The sequence below is a fragment of the Zingiber officinale genome, chromosome 6B, assembly GCF_018446385.1.
Source record: "Zingiber officinale cultivar Zhangliang chromosome 6B, Zo_v1.1, whole genome shotgun sequence".
Classification (NCBI taxonomy): domain Eukaryota; kingdom Viridiplantae; phylum Streptophyta; class Magnoliopsida; order Zingiberales; family Zingiberaceae; genus Zingiber; species Zingiber officinale.
Window position 1 is genome coordinate 103,598,178 of NC_055996.1, and position 10,383 is coordinate 103,608,560.

At 37.7% G+C, this 10,383-nt stretch overlaps 1 protein-coding gene across 3 annotated transcripts; it reads left to right on the forward strand.

Moving 5' to 3' along the window:
* Positions 1–8,349: 8,349 nt before the first annotated feature.
* LOC121988593 (BTB/POZ and TAZ domain-containing protein 2-like) lies at positions 8,350–10,264 on the forward strand. 3 transcript variants are annotated; one of them, XM_042542091.1, is made up of 5 exons: positions 8,350–8,494; positions 8,604–8,749; positions 9,093–9,429; positions 9,504–9,784; positions 9,995–10,264. In XM_042542091.1, exons 1-5 carry the CDS (start codon positions 8,399–8,401, stop codon positions 10,173–10,175), a joined length of 1,041 nt encoding a protein of 346 aa, XP_042398025.1. In that variant the 5' UTR covers positions 8,350–8,398; the 3' UTR covers positions 10,176–10,264. The 3 variants fall into 3 exon arrangements, with proteins under 3 accessions (XP_042398025.1, XP_042398027.1, XP_042398026.1); XM_042542093.1 differs by having other exon boundaries at positions 9,504–9,770; XM_042542092.1 differs by having other exon boundaries at positions 9,093–9,423.
* Positions 10,265–10,383: the final 119 nt, after the last annotated feature.

Below are 10,383 nucleotides of genomic sequence, written 5' to 3' on the forward strand. Positions count from 1 at the left end.
ATATCAAAGGCTATAACCAGGTGGCACAGGACGTTCCGTCCGCTACCTCAGAGATATTGATGAGCACCTTCTCCCATGGATTGGTAGAAGGGGAGTTCTTCCGAGATCTCATCCAAGACCCGGTGAAAAATTTTGATGAGATGCTAGTAAAGGCTGCCAATTATATTAATGTGTAAGAGGCTCAGGTGGTTTGAAGGAAAGCAGACAAGGCGTCTGCTTCTATTAATAAATCGAAGAAGAGGCCACCCCAACGACCAGCTCAACCTCTTCCCCGCGCCCGGGAGGCCCAACCACCTTTCCCGCCCGGTCAGGATGCCCGTCCAGCCCAATGTGTAGTAGCTGTCCAGGCGCCTAGGCCTGGTCAGTGGGGGCCCGTGTTGCTGCACTTACCATCAGTCCCACACCCATGCCACCAACGACTGCTTCCAATTCGCTCGTGACTCCCAGTGCGCAGCTGAGCTGGGCCTACCTACACCTGAGCTTGCTCCTCAACTCCAAAGGTTGGTAGATGACCAATGGGTCATAGCAGGTTAGGCAGGTGGACCTCGACCGGACCATGTCGGGTAGGGTATTCAGCAACCTGGTCGAGGCCAAAAACTAGGAGAAGCCCGGAAGGAGGAGAACAGGGGCAATGCTGGCATCTGAGAGATTGATATGATCTCCGGAGGGCCCACCGATGAAGATTCAGCTAGGGCCCGGAAATCTCATGAGCGTCATCTGAAGGTACACGCCATAGGATGCAGCCAGGAACAGGTTGTTGGGCCCATCATCAATTTCGGGCCGCAAGATTTGGAGGGGCTGGAGCTTCCCCACGATGATGCTTTAATAATTAAGGTCGTTATAGCTAACAGTCGCGTGGCCAGGATTTTCGTGGATACCAGGAGCTCTGTCAACGTGTTGTTAAAGACTCATTCGAAGGCATGCAGATCGACACTAATTAACTGCAGCCTAAGGCCACTTCATTGTATAGCTTCACCAGCAATGAAGTGAGGCCTATGGGTCAAATCAAGTTGGTCATATCTCTAAGAAGCGAACCCCTGGTAAGGATGCGGAGGAGCACTTAGATAGTGGTGGATTCTCCATCCTCATACAACGTCATCTTGGGTAGATCGGCGCTACACGAGTTCAAGGCGACAGTCTCCACTTCCCACCAGAATATTAAGTTTCCTGTGGGAGACCAAGTCGGGGAAGTCAGAGGTGAGCAATTGGTCTCCCGCAGGTGTTACATAGATATAGTGAGGGTGGAGGCCCACAAAGCGCAGAGAATCTAGGATGACGGTGTCCACGCTATTCAAGAAGAACCACTCCCCACAACAGAGGAGCTCATCCCTTGGGAAGAGGTTCAGGTATATCTCGAGCGTCCGGAGAGTATCACCTGCATATCTAGTGACCTACCTGTTGAGATCAAAACAGACCTAGTTCAATGCCTAACTCGTAATAGTGACGTCTTCGCTTGGTCCCCTGAAGAGCTACTTGGGGGACCAAGCGAAGTTCCATCAGCCATTTTTTTTAAACATATCAAATTTTTAATTTTTTGAATAGTGACGTTCCATCAGCCAGTTTCATCCAAAAGTAGCTGAAGGACCTAGAGAACTCAAAATAATTTCAAACGAAGACCTATGTACTCATCTAATACTCCTGAATATATTTATGCCTCAAACAACAATGTGATAAACTATATTGAAAGCGGTAATTTTTTGAACTCATCACGACAATCATACTCACTTGTTAAGATATTAATATTAACAAGTTGTTTGATAAAATCTCATCAATAATTCATTAGAGCATCTGCAATGGGAGGTTTATAACATGCAATTTATGCTATAACCCCCCCACTACATAGGTGGGGTTTATATTTTTTTTTATAAATCTGTACCAAAATCTTGGGACCGGGTTTACAAAAAAAAAATAATGGAGAGAGTATTTTAAAAGAAATGAGGTTTTTAAAAGAGAGAGGTTTTTAACTTATGAGAAGTTTTTAAAAGGAATAAGGTTTTTAACTTATGATGTGACAATAATGTGGCGGAGTATAAACCTCTTCAAGAGGTTTACGACTGCAAATGCCCTTACTAATATATATTAAGATAATAATATTTTCAAATACAAGTACAATATCATTTTATAACATACCAAATATCAATTTACAATATACAAACTATAATATTTCAACAATAATAATAATCTAATGAAAAACAACTATCATATTGTAAAGGATCAAATTACAACTATCTATCATAAAATTACAATAACAAAACCAATAGTTTTATTTAGTTTTAATAATAATACAATAGAATATCACAATAATTTAGATAAAACAATAGTTAGTAGTATATAATAAAATAATTATGTAGACAACAACAATAAATATTGTAAATGTTTCTCTTTAAGATTCATAGCAAACCAATCAAGCTTGCGATCATATTGGCTAGGAAGAGTAAAGTTCTCTATATCATCCAACAAAAAAAATTAAGTTCTCCAGTCTTTTTAAGTATCCCAGATGATTCCTTGTAGTAAGAAAGCTAACTCAAGTGGTCCTCCTTGGTATGCCTCTTGATTTAGATCTTTTCATTATCCTTAGTCTTTTGTCAGAAAAGAAAATTATTCTTCAAATAACAATTAAAGAGATTTCTGTTAATTCAGACGAAAAAGGAATAGAGCAAGCTTAATGCTATTTTAATTATAAGAAAAAATAATCTTTCAGTATTATTGTTTAAATCTAGTACAAGATTATAATGTTTCATAACATAATTTATTCCACAATCAAATCATTCTCCGCATTAATTTCAAAAGATAGAAGATTTGATGAACAACAACAATAAAATATAAGGATAAAAAAAAGCTAAAGTTGAACAATTGACATATTGTTAATCAGACTTTTGCATAAGTTAAGAAAATCAGTACAGGCCAAGTAACTAGTTACCAAAATATCAAATCAAAGTAATAATAAAAAGTCCAGCAAACCAATCATTATATGAAAAAAGTTAAGCCAACTTAAAACTATACTCTTAGAGTAAATAAGTTAGGAGGATATTTATAATTTACAGTCAACCTTAAGAGAATCATAAAATAAATAATGGAAGTTATCTTCCCTACGAAATCTTTGTAAATTCTAAATTGGTTTTATTAAAGCTATAGGTCATAATATATTATTGTAGTTCAAATAAGTAAAAATTACTGTAAGTACCCCGGATTAGTTTTGATGTGGTCAACCGGGTTAAATTAGGTCCTACGATTTTGATTCCTTGTGTCCGAGTGTGCAAGAACTTAGGAACACAAGAAGTCGAACCGAAGATGTAGCTAGCGAGAATAATAGCATAGGAAGCGAGTTGACGGACTCGGTACATCTCAGGGATGAGGTATATAGAAGAGTACACCAGCGGATGAGAAGGAAGCGCGTGACGCATCTGAGGGATGAGAAGCTGGGGAGGAAGCCTGCTTAAGGAGAAGGTCGGAGTTGAGTTCAGTGAACTCAACTCCGGATGATTAGAGCATCATCCAAGCGATTGGAGATGTTCATTCTCGGATGAACAGTGATGGAAGTGCTTCTAAGTGGATTGGAGGCACCCTCGCGCCTCAAGAAAGAGGTGCCTAGCTGTCAGAGTGAAGGCGCCTCCAAGGAGAATGGAGGCGCCCTCATGCCTCAAGAAGGAGGTGGCCTGCTGGAAGGAGGCGCCCTCACGCATCTATTGGAGGCACTCTTGGAGCTTCGATAGAGGTTCCTCCAATTAATAGTAGCTATTGTGTGACTGTTGTTTCGTGGATAAAATATTATCCACACGGGAGGCACCTTGGATGTCTTTGGAGGCGCCTCAGTTTAATGATAACTTTTTCCAGGAGATTATAAAAAGCCCCCTGGAGGTAGAAATTTAATAACAATAATGGTACTAATCTTCCTAGCTATTTTTGAACTCTTAAAGTGTGTAAGAGGATTCTTCGCCTTCAATGAAGAAGATCTTTAGTGAGTTTTCAACTGTCTTAGATTAATAACCACCTAGATTGTAACTAAGTAAATTCTTTAGTATTCTTACTTTTAGTTATTATTTTTATGTTAATTATTTGTGTGCTTAATTAATATTGTATCCTTGTTTAGTTAAAATAGTAAGAGATTTTTCTAACTTATTTTTAGAGCTATTCATCCCCCCTTTAGCCAGCCTAATACGGACCTACAATTACAAATCAAGATAATTTCATATGTAATAATACAAAACAAGAGAAAAATAAGCTAGTTGAAGATGTGAGTTGCAATAGCTAAAAATAGTCTTTAATCAATCTCAAGTAATCAGAATTGTGATACCAAATAATACCCTTCTTGTATTTTTTTTCAATGAACAACAATTGGAAGGACATGATTGTTGGTGCAGTTGGCACCAATGGTCAAACTCAAGTTTTGATTAATGACAAATTATTAAAATTATATTTTATGTTTTCTAACATATTTATGAAGTGTGCAGGACTGAAAGATTTAATAGGACCTGACACCAGGTTGAAGTTCAGTTAGGTTGATAACTGGCATAGGAAGACCAGATAGGTTGATATATGGCAGGAAGTCTATTTAAGTCTGTGAGACCTGACAACTAGCTAAAGTTTAGATGGGGCATCTGTCAAGAAGACCTAATGTGCCAAGAGTTGAGTAAGTCAGCAAATGGTAAGTAAGGTAAGCACTGGAGGAGGTGATCCAGTGAGGACAAGCCTAGTGGGGTTATAAGTGTTGGTCTAATTTAGATCTATTTTGGAAATCTCAATTGAGACCATAACTAGATCCTGGACTTGGTGAGACATGATCTAAGTTATAAATTGATCTTGTTTTTAATGTGTTAACTCTATTTTGCAGGATATTTTTATTGTTGTTTGGAGTAACGTGTCTTACAGGAAATCGAAGTTGTAAGTTGGCTAGGAAAAGGATTTTCAAGTGCCCTGGAAAGGTATAAGTACTTGGATTCGATTGAACCCAACCATATGTGCAGTTGAGGTGGCGCGTTCTGATTGGTTAGCACACGTCAGAGTCCAAGCACCCGGGGCTGATCCAGGAGCCCGATTGTTGATAAATGCTACTAGATAGAGCTTCGTTGAAGTGCAGCCATATTTGCGATCCAGGCGCCCAGAGTTGAATAACTCAGTGTCGAAGTAGGATCAGATAGGCTTCAGTGGAGATGCCTTGGGGTGGTCTAGGAGCCCAGAAAGGCTATAAAAGAAGCTTCGACCAATAACATCAATACAGGATTTGCTCCGACTTTTGTACTCACATGCTGCTCTTAGAAGCTCTCTATACGACATCAAAAAGCTGCTCTGACAACCAACGCTCAAGCTACTACTTTACTTGTGTCGGTATAATTTGCTTATTGTTTTGTACTTAAAATCTTTGTAACTATTCGAGCTAATAGTGAATTGCCCAACGAAAATACTCACCGAGTGCAGGCTTTGGAGTAGGAGTCATCGAAGACTCTGAACCAAGTAAAACCAACTTATATTAGTGATTGATTTTCTATCTTTAGTTTCCACTGCATTCTCTCGTTTTATGAAAAAGTAAAAAAGTGACTAGCGCTATTCATTCCCCTCTAGCGCTTTACGACCTTACAATGATGACTTGGTTATGTATAGTGTATATATATGAAAATTTAAGCACATATCTTTCATCACCAAAGATGTAAAATGAAAAAGAAGTCCAACACATCCAACAACTAAGTAATGTCAATTTGTAACACAAGATGCATAGCAATATTGAAAATTGTTAAGAGATCACCAACGATCATTATAAGTTTTCATTTGTCTTGATTCTTAAACACTTTTTATAACCTCATCAGAAGGAATGACAAAAAATAACTAAAATTGGATAATCCTTCACAATTCTCATGAAATCTAATATTCAATTAGATAAGAATACTGAAATATTTTTAACTTATCAAATTTAATGTGATTACCTTAAACAGGAATTACTACTACCATCTATCTAAGCATGAGATTAGACTACAATCATCTCATTCCTTTTAAAGGTAAATTATGAGGACGATGAGGGTGGTGGGGGCGTCGAGAATGGTCGACTGCTACATCTCCAACTTGTACGGCTGCAACTCATGGTCTATCTCGATGATAAAGGAAACTATGAGGATGAGAAAGATGGTGTTAGTGATTCATGCGGCTTTTCCAGTGCTAACATCTTCTTGGTCACGGTAGCATCCTCAACGATGACGGCTCTATCTCACATGATAATTGCACACTCTGAGATAGAGCTTGATATGTGAGAGAGTAAGTCATCAGTGTGCCCTGTAAGTGAACTTTTCAACGGAGACAAATAAGGAGATTTTTTTTTAAAAAAAATAAAGTGGTTAAAGTTTTTTTTCTTCAAAATGACCAGTGAGATAGGGGGTATTATGAAAAAGAAAATGGAAAAAATACATAAATGGTCAATATAAAAATATAAAAAATGAGTATGTTTTTTTTTATATAATACAACAAAACCAAGTACATGATTTGAGAAATCACCGTTTTAATTAAGTCTCACTCGTTTTAAATAAATTAAAGCAGTTTAATAAATATTTGAGTGAGTTTGACTAATTTGAAAGACTAGATTATTTCAATGTTTTTTAGCATATTGTAATAGTTTCAACTAAAATTAGGACAACAATGTTAGAATAATAATATTCTTGAGATATTAAAGAGTATTTTTGATATAACAGTATTTATATTAAAAATAAAGATATTTTTAGAATGAAAATTAAAATAGAATATATCCTTTTAATAATAAAAATTATTTATGACACCCTTTAGATTTTCCCTTAGGTCTTAGATAATTAAACTTTTATGTAAATTATAAATCATATAATATCGTTTAATTTGATACACAATGTGATATATTAAATTGGATTCCAGTATAACAATCTAAAACCAGCGTCTTATAGATAATTTTTTCAAGTAAAATAAAAAATTTGGGGCATTGATAGTTAGGGAAGGAATCCTTGTGCTTTCATATTTACTAGGGAGAAAATCGTCCATTTTTAGAATTAATTGGAGGTGTAAATATATATCTAAATTATAAAAATGAAAAATAAAACCATCCTCTTATAACTATTTAAAAATATATTTTTATAATTACTTAGAAATACAACATAAATAATTTTTTTATCTAAAAAGAAAACTATTTATAGAAAAAAATAAAGAAAATCATTTAGAGGCAAGCGGTTGATGCACATTGAATTTAGCCCACAATTAATTACTTCCAATAAAAAAAATATAACGAAAGTTGGCAACTCGACGCCAAATAAAAATTAACTCGCGTTTGGAAAGGCAAGTGATGGGTCGCTTTTTATCAATCTTTGAGCCATTGCTTTATAAAAAGATCTATCCCCTCTAAGATTCTTGTGAATCGACTTTGATTTTGATTCAATTGATTTGATCTACTAATTTGTTTGATTCTTTAAAAAGATATAAAAAGAAAAGTATTATGGTTGCACTACCTATAACCTTAGACTTCTGTGCCGTTAAATATTTTTTAATTTATTTTAACGGTCGATAAGAAATTTTTATGGACTTAAATTAATTGTCCCAAATTTAATTTTATATAGTTCAACATAAAAATAATATCATAATATCCTCAACTTATAATAAATATTTTTAAAAAATAATTTATTATATAATATATTTTTAATTGATAGTTAATAATAAAAATATAGTATTTATTGATTATCCTAGACAATAAAATACATACATAAAATATTAAAACTAATATGGTTAAAGTAATCGGTTTAGTTTGATTTTATGAGTTCCATCGGAATGTACGAAAATTAATTCAAGCCTAAAAACATTGTTTTTTTTAAAGTAAACTAAATTAAAAAGTAAAAAAAATGAATTTTAGATTTGGTTTACTAGTTTCCGACCCATAAAATCAAATTAATTATTATTCTAATAAACGTATATTAATCATTTACTATAGATAATAAATTAATAAAAAAGAAAAGGCAAAAAACAAAAAAGAGAAGAAAAGAAAACGCCTGCACTAGCAAAACCAAAAACCATTTTGTAGACCTTTATTTATTTATTTTAATTATGCCGTCATTAATGACGCACTCATCTCTTTCCTCCCTAAATTCTCGTGAACCTTCGAGTATCAAATCTTAATTTCACCTCCTCATATTTAGAATATAACACTTTGCCCTATGGAATTCTCAAATTTATTTTAGTTCACCACTCTTACGTATGTGTTTAATTATAGATATTAATATAAAAGCATGCTAGGAGGTGTAAACAAATAAGTTTTGAAAATTATAGAGGTAAAATGATGTTTTGTAAAGTATGTGGGGCTAAATGAAATGTTGTCTTCCTATTATATATACAACGCTTTAAAACCATTCAGACCAGGCATGCTCGTACCCGCACTTACACGCACGACGCACGTGACGATACGATGTACGGCGGCGTCGGCGACACCATTTCCTCGCCGGCGGACGTTCTGATTATCACCGCCAGCAAGCGCAGGATCCCGGCTCATTCACCAGTCCTGGTAAGACGCCTGGATCTGTCGTCGTTGTGCGCGGATTTTTTTTTTTTTTTTTGTATTAGCGAATCAGTTTAGGACTTTAGGGATTGTTGACGGATGCGCTTGATTTAAGGCGGCGGCGTCGCCGGTGCTTGAGAGGTTGCTGGATCAGACGGCGAAGCGCATCGACGGCAGCGGCGGAGCGATTAGTATCTCCATTCTTGGCGTCCCCCATGGGGCAGTCGATGCCTTCCTCCGCTTCCTCTCCTCTCCCTCCAGGTTACTCTTTTTCTTTATCTTTTTTATAAAGTTATTTTTTTTATTTAATCTTATACGATTTTTCCTCTCCGCCATTTCCGGAAAATGAAGGAAAAAAATAGGAAACATTCTTAAAAAAATTGGTAAAAAATTTTTTTGGTAGACGCGCAGTTGTTTGGATTCCTTTTCCATTAATTTAATTTGGTTTTCGTAAATTTATTTTGAATTCCAACTTTTTGGTCGATCTACTCGATTTTCTCGAAGATTATAACAAAAACATCGTTAAGGAATGCTCATTAATGACTGCTAAATTTGTCGTGTTTAAAATCAAATTTTGTTATTTTTTTTTTTCGATCGAGTGAAGGTGCGGTATGCTGGAGGCGAAGGTGGAGGAGGCGGCGGCGGAGATGGCGGAGCACGCGGTGCACTTGCTGGTGCTGTCGCACGTGTACCAAGTGGGATGGCTGAAGCGCGCGTGCGAGCGGGCGCTGGCGTCGCGCCTGGCTTCGGAGGCCGTGGTGGACGTGCTGGTCCTCGCGCGGCGGTGCGATGCGGCCTGGCTCCACCTCCGCTGTATGAAGCTCATCGCCAAGGACTTCGCCGCCGTCGAGTGCACCGAGGCGTGGCGCTTCCTCCAGGAGCACGACCCCTGCCTCGAGCTCGACATCCTCCAGTCTCTCCACGACGCGCACTTGGTAGGCGTACGTCCTCGCGCATCCCTCCTTCGCTTCGGCGTTTTATCAAACGACTAACGCGCCTCGCCTGATTCGTGCAGAGGCAGAAGCGGCGGCGGAGGAAGAGGGAGGAGCAGCGGGTTTACACGGAGCTGAGCGAGGCCATGGATTGCCTTCAACACATCTGCACGGAGGGCTGCGCCACCGGCCACTGCCCCGACTCTGCCACCTGCCGTGGCCTCCGGCAGCTCGTCAACCACCTCGCCCTCTGCGATCGCAAGAAGCGGCATTCCTGCGGCCGATGCAAGCGCCTGTGGCAGCTCCTCCGCCTCCACGCCTCCATTTGCGTCCAGCCTGATCACTGTCAGGTTCCCCTCTGCTCGTAAGCTCCCAAAAATCCAAGTTTCACTCTTTTTTTTTAACAATAAACACTCAAATCGTTACATCTCCGCTACAAAGATTGAATTTTTATTTTGTTTTTGCTCAATGAACACTCAAATCCTTGCTTCTCTGTGCATGAAAAGATTAAAATTTTCAAACTTATATCTTTTTTATAAATGAATGCTCAAATTTTATGTGGCTTAATCTGAAGGCAATTCAAGCAGAAGATGGATCAGAGGAATGGAAAAGACGAGGAAGAGGATGAGAAGTGGAGGCTGCTGGTGAAGAAGGTGGTCTCTGCAAGGATTATGTCCTGCTTGGCCAAGAGGAAGAGGCAAGAAGGGTTCCAAGACCAGGAGCAGCCATGGCTGAAGTACAATTTACTTGAGTGAGCAAAGAAGGGGGAAAAGTGTTCAATTTATAGTTGATAATGTGATGAGCAAAGAAGGGGGAAAAGTGTTCAATTTATAGTTGATAATGTGATGAGCAAAGAAGGGGGAAAAGTGTTCAATTTATAGTTGATAATGTAAAAAAAGAATTAGCTTCTGCTTGAGCTCTGTATACATGGATCTTTCTTCATATAAACAAGTGATTAATTAT

Coding starts and splice junctions, on each gene's coding strand:
- LOC121988593 (XM_042542091.1), top strand. CDS start 8,399: ATGTACGGCGGCGTCGGCGACACCATTTCCTCGCCGGCGGACGTTCTG. Junction 9,430..9,503: donor ACGACGCGCACTTGGTAGGC/GTACGTCCTCGC, acceptor TGATTCGTGCAG/AGGCAGAAGCGGCGGCGGAG. Junction 9,785..9,994: donor TGTCAGGTTCCCCTCTGCTC/GTAAGCTCCCAA, acceptor CTTAATCTGAAG/GCAATTCAAGCAGAAGATGG.